The following is a 14,133-nucleotide window of genomic DNA, read 5'->3' on the forward strand; positions in this document are numbered from 1 at the left end:
CTTGTAATACTCCCTTCCCTAATTTTGGGCCAGCCAAAGAGTTTAAATTAGTAGTTCTTAAAGGATGGTCTCCAGAGCAGCAGCCACAGTATCATCTGGTGTGAACGTGTGAGAAACGCAAATTCTTGAGCTCTACCTAGACCTCCAGAATCATGATTCCTGGGGGTGGACCCCGGGGGTCATGGCTGGATGCATTCTCTAGGTGACTCTAATGCCCACTAAAATCAGAGAACTGACCTGAATGGATGGCTCCTCAAAACTTTTTTTTTTCTCTGTTGCTTCAGTTCATTCCTAACTTACATCCTCACTCTTAATTACCAACTCCTGCTGGTTATCCTAAATCTCTTCGCTGGAAAATGGCACTCAAACACTGCTTACATAGTGAGGATGCTTCGTCAGTTGTCACTGTAATGCCTCAAGAGAGAAACGTCTGTGGATTTTCTGCCCTTTCCCAACCCCCACTGCTCATTCCTCAGCTGTAGCTGCCATGCACAGTGGAGATGTATAGCTTTCCGAGGATCCATCCAACTGGCGATCAAGACTGCTTGACTCATTAGCTTAGGTCATGCTCCACAAACCACCTGTGTGTGTGTATTGCCCATGTCACAGCCCTTCTGCCAACTTGCCACACGAACCTGCTGCTCATGGCTTCTGAGGCTGCCCTCTGTGGATGTTCGGGGCCTTGTTTGATCCAGAATGGTAGCCGATGGCCCTACATGACCTAGGGTCCACTTCTGTAGTGGATGCCTGTCTTAAAGGAAAGCCTGGGGCTGAAAGGGTGAATGGTGATTCCTCAGGAGAGCAGCATCCAGGACTACAAAGGTAAGCCAATGATGGCCCACACCCAATACTTATAGGTGTATCAAATACAGAACTAGAGAGGATCTCAGTTTTCAACAATCATTTGCATCAGAGGGAAATGAGGCAGCGTATCCCGAAAACTGTGTCCTGTTCTTCTCAGTACCCAGCACTAACTCCCACTTGGTTGGCTCCTCAGTTTCTAGAAGTCATACTGCTGTACTTGGGCATGTCCAGAGAGAATGAGCTATGTAAAATAGAAAACTTATTGCCAATGTGCATTTAATGCATGTTATATGGACATGTGTAAATGTAAATGTAATCAATATAATTATTGATTAAATTCCAATAAATTTAGGACAATGTACTGTATCTAATATGTATTTGTAATATGTTACTAATTTCAGGAGAAAAATATCAGTGGGTCATTTCTCTTATATTTCATAATCTTTAATGATTTTTTCATCCTTCTTTTTTGTATTACTAAAATGCTCAATTAATAAGCCCACTTGGTTTGTCAATCTCCGCCACACTGCTCTAAGAATTAAAGGACATCTTCACCTCTTCTATAGTTTTCTCATCAAAAAATGTGAAGTTTCCAAAAATGCTCTTAAAAGGGTATGGTGTATGAAGTTGTTCCCAGTATCACCCCTCCACTGAAGAATGACTCTGACATTCTGAAAATGACCTGGCACGTCATGCTACCCTGGGAAACCTGAAGAGAAATAGTGAGTGCAGGGACCAGGGAGGCTCCTGGACCTAATTCATATCAGCTATAATCTGCTGCCTTCTCTAAAACCAGAAAAAGGGCTTATGGCATCTGCACTGCCAGACTCTACGACCCTACAGACATTCCCCTGGGGTCTCATTCCCCAGTGAGAAGTCCTGAGCTAACACTACTGTCATTTTGAATTAGTGCTGATACAGAGCATCACAGCCAACTGTTCTTCTCCACCTTGTATTAAAACAGGTAGAGGGGAGAGGAAGTGCTAAGGTCACATTATTTTTTTAAACCTTTGCAGAAATAACAAGGCCAATTCCCAACTACTCAATAAAGAGACTTTAACTCTTAACTTATAATAAGAGAAAAGCTCATCTCAGAACAAGCTGTTATTTCACTAAACAAGAAAAATCACTAGCATCATTATTATGTGCTTTTTGTTTAAGACAGCTCCTCTGATCAAGAACAAGTTTTATTCCTCTCTCCTAGAAGGAATCTTATTTCTCTCTCACATAAAGCTCTCACAGGGAATTTGCTGTTTACCTCCTTCAGATCCTGCACGACGGCTGTCAACCTCTCATTTTCTGCCTGGACATTGGTGACCACAGCCCGGCTCTGTTTCAGTTCATTCTGCATCTCCAAGATTTTCCCCAGGTAGTAAGCTTCCTTCGATGCAGACTCCTGCAGAAGTGTTTCCTCTCGAGTCTCTCCATCCTCAGCAACCTTCCGGTGGATGGAGAAGGATTGCCCAAAGGCCTGCAGAGTATTTGGGGGAAAAAAAGAAAGAAAGAAAGAGTGCTAGATGAAATGCACCATAGCATTATTGAGACAGACTCCGGGAAATGTTTTGTTTTGTTGTGTATTTTAGAATTGCTACTCTACAAGACGTCCAGAGGCAAAACAACACATTTTATGCAACAATCTAACTGTTCTGATATTTGAAATAATTCAAATTCAATTTATAAGGGGAAAGAAAAATTTTTAATTTCTTTATAAAAATATATATAATGAGTTAAAGAAAAAAACTGTTTGTTTTATGTTACTGTTTTCTTAAGCTGATCCTATTAAGGAAAACAGTGCTAATGAGATCATCAAAATTCACATTCTCACTTTCATTCTAGAAAAAAAATCCTGAAAACATTTTTCAAGGAAGAAAATAATGGCTTCATTAGCTTTCTGATGCATTAGCGGTAAGAATGCACCAATTACCAACAGCACCCTGAAGAGAAAACAATCCCCAAATGGCATTCAAATGGCCCAGTACTACAAGAAAACAAAACAAAACAAACCCCTCCAAACACATGGAAATGTACTCACTGTATGAGAAAATGTCTATATTTACATATTTGTGCAAAAAGAAATACAGAATAAACCAGAAACTAATGAAATTGGTAAGCCACAGGGAGTGAGTAGAAATGGGGGGGTGGTATGAAATGTGATATAAGGGATGGGGGTTCTTTCCAGAGCAAGCCTTTTCATACAGGTCTGACTCTCAGAACTATAGTTATGTTTCACATATCTTTCAAATAAATAATAACAAAAAACAACCTCTGTGTATCAGGGGACCCCATGCGGAACACATACAGTAACAAATGTTCCTAGCTGTACCACAAATTAACAACTTAACCACACTGAAAGGGTTGGAGAAGAAAAAATCTGGCCTGAGTAATTTGGGAAAGACAAAAAGAACCGTACCCAACTACTGTAGTCAAGTTGTAAATTCTCACAGGGATTATGGGATCACAATTCTAAAAACGTCTTTATATGAATACTAGGGTTGACCAAATAACTAATTATATTATCAGTAATGAATGCCAGGTTTCTCACTGTTGGAGAAAGTTACAAATAAGGAAAGGGAAAATTCTAGAAAGAAACTAATATACTGAGCTGTAATTAGAAGTATCGAGATGAATTTACAGTCTTTAATAGGTAGTTAAATATTCATAGATAGATGGAGAGAGACATTTATGTGTGGGCATATACATGCACAGACAGGCCACTGAGAAGCCCAAAAGCCAGAACATCTCAGCAGCAATGAGCATACCTGCACCTGGATTTTGTTTCTAAATATCAATCTCCAACAAAAAAGAATTAGGGTTCTTTGGAGAAATGATCCATTCTCAAGCTACAGCAAAATGAATGAACTTCATACATCTTGTGGTGCCAAAGAGTAAATAACAAAATGCTTTCAAAAAATAATAGGGATCTGTCAAAGGATGCAAGAGCCTATCAGGAGGGGCTACCAATGGCCAAGTCTGGGATAATTTGGACAATAAAATAAATAACTGTGCAATGAGTTATAATTTATAGAATAATATAGTTGTGAATCCACATTGATACAATAACTGAATAAATGAAGGAAGAAGGAATAGCTCTTCTTTATGAACGATAGAATTCTAATTAATAAGTGTAGTAGGAATGATGAAGATAAAATATATCAGAATTTGACAAACACCAAGTAATCAATGGATTATCAGGTAAGAGTTATCAATGGAATACAAAATTAATGCACCAAAGTATGATGAGAAATAGTATTTATATAGTCTTAATACTTATTAGAAGGACACAGTATGATTTAATGATTTCAAAGACTTCTTCAAATTTTATTCATAGAACAAAAATTTAGAAAAATAATAACCTGCAAACCTCTGTCTCAATAAACTATCTTCTTTAAAATCTCTACATGGATCAAAATCAAAACATGGTTCCTAAGCATCAACTGAGAAGAGAAACATTTCAGGATGGATGGATAGATGGATGTTCATCTGTACAGTGTAGAACACTCTTGGCATTTGGTTTGTTAAGTCTCTGAACAGAAAGAAATTCTTACTTGAGTATTCAAATTTCTATTTGTAGTAAGCATATAGACTCATGAACAGATGAAAAATTATCTTCACAAATGATTTTACTTTGCTTTTCCATAAGTAATGGTCAGATTTGGTGAGGTCGGGTCTGAATTCATTACCCATTAGAATGCCTTTGGAGGGGACAGATTTGGCAATTTCCCTGTGATGACCTGGTGAAGTCTTTACCAGACCCTCACCCTAACAAGGGAACCCTGACTATACAGTTAAGCATTAGTAAAGTTTACAATTAGCATGAACTGTGTGTCAAGCACTTCAGCTAGCTTCCTATTTAAAACATACTTTTCCACTTCTTTGTACAGCACACTACAAGGCTATTTTCTAAATTCTGCCTGAGTAAAATCAATAGACTTACGCACTCAGAATACGGCTCTCATATTATTTTCAGCACATAGGCAATGGTCCCTTGATAGGTAAAACAACCCCTAAAGTCTTAATAGCAAGTGAATTTGCCTTTCCAACCCTGACATAAAGTTTTAAAAATTGTACTCTGGATCCAGCACCAAAGGAAATAATTTTTCAGATACATACATAGAATATATTTTCAAAAACAAATCAAGAATTGAAATTGCAAATATAAACATTTTGATGACTCTTTTAATTTATACTTACTGCAGCTCAGAAACCTTAACTGACCATATGGGTTTCCAAAGTTAGTCATTATTTTTGTGAAGAACTTGGCCCTTCTTTGGACCAGATTTTAAAACCAATGTAAGTATGCGAGGTTATCCAAGGACATTAACCCTGGTGTTTTTCACATGAAATAGAAAAATAGTATCAACACTGCACAGGCTATAGATGCCCCTGATCTGCATTTGCAAATCCACTGAGTACTAACATAACTCAAAAAATATCTGCATTTTAGAAAGGGAGAGTAAAGGAGAAAACACTCCTACTTTACCTAATTCCTGTCAATAACTAAAATGGGATATGATGCCAACTGACATCTATCATTTGGCTAATTGTTTAAGTAGATTTACCAGACTTGTCTGGCTCTGCCAGGTACCTTCTTCCTTCCATAACTATTCCAAGTATGTCCTGACAAAGCTGGGCCCAAGAGAAGACAAACAATCTTTTTTAAGGCCACTGAAGCTGTATCCTTGGCAGAAATCACAAAACTAGCTTCAATGTCTATTTATAGGCAAACCTAGGGTAGTCATGCTTCTAGTTATATTTCATTCAGACAGCAAATTCCTTTTAAGTTGCAATCACTTCATGGATAATTTTCATTTGAAATTAATTCAAGTAAACTGACATTTCTATACAATTTTAGAATGTATTATGATTTAATTGTACAATGTTACCTTCATATAGTCCATTGTAATGTAGCACAGCTGCTTTCAATTACCTGCCAATCTCAGTCAATTTGCTATATAGTAAGTTCTTTCCTTTCTCATTCTACTCACATGACTTCTTAATCCAAAGAAAATTGATATTTTTTACCTTCATGTTCAGGACAATACATTAGCTGTTAAGTGGCATTTTCATACTTATCATCCTTCCTAATATGAATGATTAAAGAAATAAAAGTTTGGCTAGTATATTTAATAATGTCCTATTATCTTAAAAATATGTGTCCTTGGTTATAGAATTTTCATTCTTTCATCTTAAAAACTGTAGCAGAACAACATACTAAGTCATCTAAGGACATTAAAAAATAGTTTTATTTGAACTGTAACATTTATTCATTTGTTCATTCACTCAACAAGTGTTTACAGAGAACTATAACAACCACTGAAATGCTTAAGGCACTGAGGATCTACTATATTCTAGAAAAAAGCTCTCGGGATCCCTGGGTGGCGCAGCAGTTTAGCGCCTGCCCTTGGCCCAGGGCGCGATCCTGGAGACCCGGGATTGAATCCCACGTCGGGCTCCCGGTGCATGGAGTCTGCTTCTCCCTCTGCCTGTGTCTCTGCCTCTCTCTCTCTCTCTCTCTCTCTGTGACTATCATAAATAAATAAAAATAAAAATCTCTGCTAGCAGGAGCACATATTTTAGTGTAATATAAATAAATTAATAAGTATGTGGCATAATGTCAGAAAAGTTCTAGAAAGAAAATGAAAGCCAGAGTAAAAGCAGGTTAAAAAACTGCCCAATAGAACTTTCTGCAAAGATGTATCTGTGTTGTCTACTAACCACTAACTACATGTGACTAATGAGCTCTTAAAACGTGGCTCTTGTGACCAAAGAATTGAATTTTTAAATTTTATATAATTTCATTAATTTTAATTGTCATATTTGGGTACTGGCTACCATGTTGGACAGTGCAGGGATAGAGAATAAGGCAGGTACCAAGAGAGGAAGCCCTATTAAGACAGGACCTTCAGGGAAGGGGGTAACCTTTAGCAGATCTGAACAAAGGAGGGAGTGAGTCAGAACCTGGCCTTTCCCCAGAGCAGCAAGCCTAAATTTGAGTGTTACTAAGCAATAATTACTGCACTGCCATGGCACCTTTTTAAAGACCACTGGTGGCATTCTTTAAAGTCTCTACCACAGCACTTCAAGACCTGAGCGAGCCGGGTATTATTGAGACTTGATTTAACTTGTAAGAAGAAAAGGGTTGGCAACTAGCCTGTCAATGTAACCCATCCTCCCCAATAAACGACTTTACCTTCTTTGAACATATGATAAAAACTAGTTGACCAGTTACATGTCTCTGTTGCCTCAGCCGGCTAGGAAATTCCGCATTAAATGCTCTACAGCAATTAGCTAAAATATCTTAAGTTTCTGGTATAACTCTCCTGTGTTCTCTCTGCTGTTTTGAGTTTTGTATTTATCCACATGGTATTGGTTTCTTTTATTTTAATATACTTCAAATACTTTCAGAGTAGGAAGGTTATGAGTTATAATCCCAACAAATGGTTTAAATAATGTTGAATTACCACTTCTTTGAAATTTAAGCCTTAAAGAAAGTCCATGTTAAAGAATGGAGTTTGAGAGCTTAAGAGAACTGAGATTTCTTTTTTTTTCTTAAGATTTTTTTTAACTTATTCATGAGAGACACAGAATGACAGAGAAAGAGACAGAGGGAGAAGCAGGCTCCCTGCAAGGAGCCACATGCAGGACTCAATCAATCCCGGGACCCCAGGATCACGACCTGTGCCAAAGGCAGACACTCGACTACTGAGCCACCCAGGTGCCCCGAGAACTGAGAGTTCTATGAAGGATGCATTCTCACTCTGTGGAAAATAATGAGTCCAAAGGATTTCATAAAGTGTGCACACACGTTCACACACACAGGAATAAATGAGCTAAACTACTTAGAACTCACTGACTGAGAAACCTTTCTCAAACGACTTACTCCAGCAGCAAAACAGAGGGTATGATCCAATTACAAAAGAAGGGATCACTGGAGGTGAGACACTCAAGAGTACCCAGCTGCGAGAAATTGGTTTCCATGACTCATGGCTCAAAAGTTATTAGGAATTACCAGGTATCCTTGACAGAATCAAGCCTAATCCTTGAAAAGGCACATGTACTCAGAAAAAGGCAAGAGAGGTCAAGGGTGTGGACTCCTGAGCTGGACCAGCTCTGTTTCTTCCCACCTGCAGAACACTGAGCAAGTTACTTAACATTTTGTACCTCAGTTTTCTCACTCGTAGTATTGTGAGGCTTAAAAGAAAAAATCGACATATCACTTAAAACAGTTCTTGGGACAAATACAGTAAATGCTCAAAACTTATTGGCTATTCTTAGGAGAAAGAAAATGTGCTTTGGAATCAAACACATCAGGGTTTAGATCTGCCTCTTCTGAAATCTCTGGCAAGGTTTTGAAACTCATCTCATGTACAAAAGGAGAGAAACAGCATCTACCTTAAAAATAAAAACAGAGGGCATCTGGGTGGCTCAGTGTTTGAGCGTCTGCCTTTGGCTCAGGTCATGATCCCGGGGTCATGGGATCTAGTCTCACATCAGGCTTCCTGTGGGGAGCCTGCTTCTCCCTCTGCCTGTGTCTCTGCCTCTCTGTGTGTCTGTCTCTCATGAATAAATAAATGAAATCTTAAAAAAAAAAAAAAAGAAAGAAAGAAAGAAAGAAAAAGAAAGGTAAAAACAGACTAGCCCTGAAAGGTCAGGATATCAGAGAAAAGATATAAAATCCACCACAAAATGCCTTGCACACAGTAAGATGCTTGCTCAGTACCAGTCCTCAGCCTCTCTCACCCGCCCTTTGGAAGTCTTGGGTCTGATGCTGGCGGGCTGTTGCTTCCTCTGGTGTAAAGGTCTTCCGTGAACTCCTGCATGACTCAGGGAGGCAGTTTGCCTCTCTCTGGACCACAGGTCCCTATGCATTTCTGAAACACTAAACCTCTTACCAGAAGTTCTGATGTAACCTTTTTTCTTGTTAAGCCATTAAAAATGTAAAAGGCAAACAAATTCCTCAAGCCCTAGGCTCTAAGGTTTATTTTAGCAAAGAATTCAGTTTTATCTTCTTTCAGTGAGAATCTTCAACTCTTCCTTAACTCTCCCCATCTTCTCTGGCTTTTAACCTAACTCCTATCCAATTATAAATCCCAACCATCTGGAAAACACAGGAGATCTATGACAACTTGGGTGATTGCCCCTGATTTTTCCAGGCATAATATCTAACAGCCTATCATTCAAATGTATATTTACTTAAAACCTAGATTTTTTTTTGTATCCTTGATGGTTTATAATTGGCACCTTCTGTCTTGCTGAACCCCCCTTCCAAACTACTCAGAGATTTTTCTAAAATTTTTTGCTATATGTTGAATATACACGAAAATTTACAAGAAAATATAAGCAAAAAAAACATCAAAATTAATTTCTGTAGTTTAAGATAAAGACCATAACCCACTAGCCTCAAAAGCTTGTTTGCCTTTCCTTTGTACTCTCTCATTGCTCCCCAACTCCTCCCCAAGTCAACAGTATCTTAAATTTTGTATTTACCATTTTCTTGCTTTTTTTGGTAGTTTACCATTATGTGTATGTATTTGTAATAATATATTGTTCAATATTACTTTTTTTTAAAGACCTATAATGGAATCATTCATATGCACTCTTCGGCAATTTGCTTTAACTCAAATTTACATTCCTAAAATGTATCCATTTTGATTGGTATTGTTGTAATTCATCTTTTTTTCATTGTAATAGTCTACTGAATAAATATATACTTCATTTTAATAATCCATTCTCCCAACAATGAATAATTTGATTGCTTCTAGTTCCTTGATATTATGAATAATGTAGCTCTGAACATTCTTGTGCCTATCTCCTAGACTAATACTTCTCAAAGTACAGGTGGTGAGGAGCAGTTTTATTTCCAATCTTTAGTGGACTAATGCTTTAATAAAATACAATAAAAATAAATTAATATAAGCATACTCCTACCATATGATCTAACTGTTCCACTCATAGGTATTTACTTGCCCAAATAAAAGACAGCATGTGTCCACATAAAGATTTCTATGTAACTGATTATAGCAACTTTATTGTAATAGCCAAAAACTAGAAACAACTCAAATGTCCACCAATAGGTGAATGGATAAGCAAATGTGGTATAGCCATACAATAGAACATTACTCAGCAATGAAAAGGAATGAGCTGCTGATCATGAAACGACATGCAAAATAATTATGCTAAGTCATAATTTTGTCAAGAAGCCAGACAAAACCAGAGTGTGTACTGTAAGATTCCATTTCTATGACATTCTAGAGAATGTAAGCCAACCAGTAGTGACAGAAAGCAGATGAGTGGTTGTTGTGAGTTGGGGTGGGGGTTATTGAAGAAGGGGTGTATGGGGCAAAAGGGAGGGACTACCAAGGGACATGAAAATATTTTAAGGACTGATTGATATGTTCATTATCTTGGTTGTGGTAATGATTTAATAAGTATATGCATATGTCAAAATTGAACAAACGTCACTTTAAATATGTGCAGTTTGTGGTATGTCAATTATAACTTAATAAAGCTATACAAATATAAATCACTAGGAAAACGTGAGAAGAAAAATATAAAATATAAGCCTCAATTATTATTTAAGACTATATTTTTAAGAGCAGTTTCAGGTACACAAAAAAGCTGAGAGGAAGGTTATAGAGATTTCCCATTACTCCTTGCCCCTACATATGCATAGCCTTCCCCGAGAGAGGTGCATTGGTGGGGAAGGCTACACTGACACATCATTATTCAAAGTCCATAGTTTACATTAGGATTCACTCTTGATGTACTTTGTGTAGATTTGGAGAAATGTATAATGACTTGTATCCACCTTTATAGTATTGAACAGTTTCACTATCCTAAAATTTCTCTGTACCCTGCCTATTCATCCCTCTCTCCCTGCTACCCCGGCAACCACTGATCTTTTTACCATCTCCATAGCTTTGCCTTTTCCAAGAATGCCATATAGTTGGAATCATACAGAATGCATTTAGTGTTCTCAGATTGCCTTCTTTCATTTAGTGATATGCATGTAAGTTTCCTCCATGTCTTCCCATGGCTTGATAGCTCATTTCCTTTTAGCACTGAATAATATTCCATTGTTTGGATGGACCACTTTTTATTATCTATTCATCTATTGAAGGACATCTTTGTTGCTTTCAAGTGTTTATGTCCTAAGAATGTAGTAGCTGTTTGAAAAACTAATTTATGTAAATTTAAATAAAAAATATTTTAATTGCATTCTTTAAAAAAACTCAGTTACATACTAGCAAGATGTGTACAGCCAATGGGCACTGCACAACTTCTCAAACTTGGAATCAGGTTGGACCCTGTCACCCTCATTTCCTGTTCCACATTGATTTTCACATGGCAACGGCTTTTTACTAGAGCAACCCTGAAAACCCAGCTTTGCAAAATATTGCATAAAAAAAAAGAATGTAGCACAATCTAATTGAAACCCTGAACTGAACTATCTTGAGCTAGTAAGTTACACAGGGTCAAAAGACATCATGTATCACTGTGTTCCCCTCAAACATGCAAAATATCCTAAGGTTCTTTGAGAGTTTGCAGTGGTACCCCCTGGCACTTAGGCACACAAGGTCTCCAGGTATCTACACGTCTGGGGTAAGGCCTACCCTAAGTTTTCTGACATGCTCATTTTGAGATTCTAATGTAAGGAATTGTTGAGAACCACTGCTCTAGGGTGTGGGCCAGGAGCTGAAATGGCCATGTTGTGGATTACGCACAGCCTCAGCTCTTCTTAACAGGGCTGCCGAGCATTCCAGTGCTGCTGCACAAATTCTCACTGTCGCTAGCAGTGTCCAAGAGTTCCTATTGCTCCACATTCTTATGGTTGACTTTTAGACTTTAAAGTTTCTACCACCTGATAGTTTATTTTGCATTTCCCTGATGACTAATGAAGTTACGGATTTTCATATTTTTATCAACCATTCACATTTCCATTTCTGTGAAGTTATGCATTTTCATATTTTATTAAATTTTCATTTTCATATTTCCATTCCTGTGTAGTTTCTACTTAAGACTTTCTTCTTCTCAAGAGTGCTTTCTCCCCCTTTATTAATTTGTCAGTTGTATACATGGCAAATATCTTCCCCCAGTATTTATGATTTGTTTTTTCACTCATTTAACAGTTTCTTTTTTTATTCTACTTAGAGAGAGAGAGCAGGGGTGGGGTGCAGAGGAAGAATGACAAGCAGACTCTGTGCTGAGTGCAGGGCTTGATAAAGGGCTTGATCTGAGGACCCTGAGACCAGAGCCTGAGCCAAAATCAAGAGTCAGACGCTTGACTGATCGAGCCACTCAGGCGCCCCTACAGTGTCTTTTGAAAACATAAGGTCTCATTTTCTAAAGGACAGGTTGCTATTTCCTTACTATTTGTAGTAATAAGTATGGCAAATATTTTCTCCCAGTTTGTGGCTCCCTCTTCTATTCTTTAGAGATATCTTTTGATAAAATAATGTCCTTGATTTTAAGGTAGTCCAACAGCCAATCTATTGTTCTCTAGCTAGGAAATTTTGTGTCTTATTTCACCTTCCAACCTCCAAGGTCATAAAGTTATTCCCTATTTTCTTCCAAAAGTTTACAAGTTTTCCCTTTTATATTTCAATCCTTTAACCCATCTGAAATTAATTTTTGTGTACAGAATGAAACAGATCTATTTTAATTATTTTCTTATATAAATAATCAATTTCCCTAGCACTGTTTAATGAATTGCCCCTCCTTTCCTGCTGATGTGAAGTGCCAAGTCAGCCATAAATCATATTGACATAAATTGTGCCTGGTTCTAGGCTATCCCATAATGCTCCACTGATGATTTTAGGGTACTGAAGTGAGGGCCCATTCCCCTGAGAAAGAAGCGGTACCTTGCATCATCTAAACCTTATTCATTGTTATTTAAGCTTTGAACTATCTGCATCAAACAGGATGTCATTACTAATGGCAATCTATTAAATGAAAATGCCATACTTTGTAGGAAAGGAGCAAATTCAAATTGATTTTGAGATTTAGCCAGTGAGTATATAAAATCTAGGTTTTTCTTTCCCTTATGTAAGTGATATATTTAATTATTAAAGAAAAAAATCATAATCCCAAAAAGTAGAGAAAGAAAAAAAAAACTTCTACCTTTCCTTCCCCATCCTCACAATTTAGGAAAGTTCAGGACCTCCAAATTCTTACCCACCATTGCCTACTGGGCCTCTTGAGGTCCATAGATGTGTTTTACTCATAAAGGTTTGGGCCTCAAGTTAGGATCTGGTCTTCTACCTTGGTGAACTTGGCTCAACCAAAAGGACGCCTTCTGCCAGACTGGTGTCCACTCATGCTTCCTCCTCCTTAGCTCTCCCTGGGTTCTAAATATAGGTTAGAGTGATATATGTCATAAGAAATCTTGGGATCGAAAGTGTTAGACAACTACTGTCCCCTAGTTGATGTATATAGCCAATCTTATTTCTGATGGCTCACTTCAGCCTCCTTTGGCTGGGTTAGAAGCTAGTTTCTTATTACTATGGCTATTCACAGTCCCAAGCAAATTATAGAGACTTTAGGAATCAGCATAAGGAAAAATATACATGCTTAGCAAGCAATCTCTTTGAGACTGCTTGCTTAGCAGAATATGTCTGTCCAGAAGCAAAATTCAAATGCACACATTTTATGAGTATTACCAGAAAGAAACTCTTCAACTTTTTAACAGATTCTATTTTTTTATTCTTTTTTTTTTTTTTTTAACAAAACATGTATAAAATACAAGTAAAATTTTTTTCTGGGTCTTATCCAGTGAGGGTCTTTGTCTACTAAAATGTAGATAAAATGAACTTCTTAAGTTATCATAAGTTATATTCCGGGTCCCCCAGTATAAAAATAATAAATTTTACATTCTTTTTCCTGATTAAAAATCAAACCAACATCCAGTAAAAAACCCTCATTTTGCTGACTCTCCCTCCCTTCCTTTTCTTTTTGCCACCCTTCCTTCCAACAAACATTCATTCGGAATCTATGCATTTAGGCACCAAATCATTGGAATATCAAGGCCTCGTTATATTGCATGAAGAAATCTGGTGGTTTTATTTATATACAGGTTTTGTATAAAAACAAGTTTACCCCTTTGGGGCACCTTGGTGCCTCAGTCAGTTGAGCACCCAACTCTTGGTTCCGGCTAAGGACGTGATCCTGGAGTCTTGAGACTAAGCTTCACATTGGCCTCTGCGCTCAGTGCAGAGTCTGCTTGAGATTGTCTCTCTCCCTCCCTATCTGCCCTTCCCCCATCATGCTCTCTCTAAATAAATAACATCTTTTTTTAAAAAAATCATTAAAAAAACCCCGCAAGTCTACTCT

The 14,133-nt window shown here is 37.5% G+C and overlaps 1 protein-coding gene across 6 annotated transcripts in view; it reads right to left on the reverse strand.

The window, feature by feature from the left end:
* BICD1 (BICD cargo adaptor 1) overlaps positions 1-14,133 on the reverse strand; it is a 225,887-nt gene that overhangs the window by 130,846 nt on the left and 80,908 nt on the right. For all 6 annotated transcript variants that reach the window (XM_072798418.1, XM_072798420.1, XM_072798419.1 and 3 more), the window contains exon 2: positions 2,063-2,275. In XM_072798418.1, the coding sequence (XP_072654519.1) occupies positions 2,063-2,275 (213 nt within the window). The remainder of the gene's footprint in view (positions 1-2,062; positions 2,276-14,133) is intronic.

Source organism: Canis lupus, chromosome 25, assembly GCF_048164855.1.
Source record: "Canis lupus baileyi chromosome 25, mCanLup2.hap1, whole genome shotgun sequence".
NCBI lineage: Eukaryota > Metazoa > Chordata > Mammalia > Carnivora > Canidae > Canis > Canis lupus.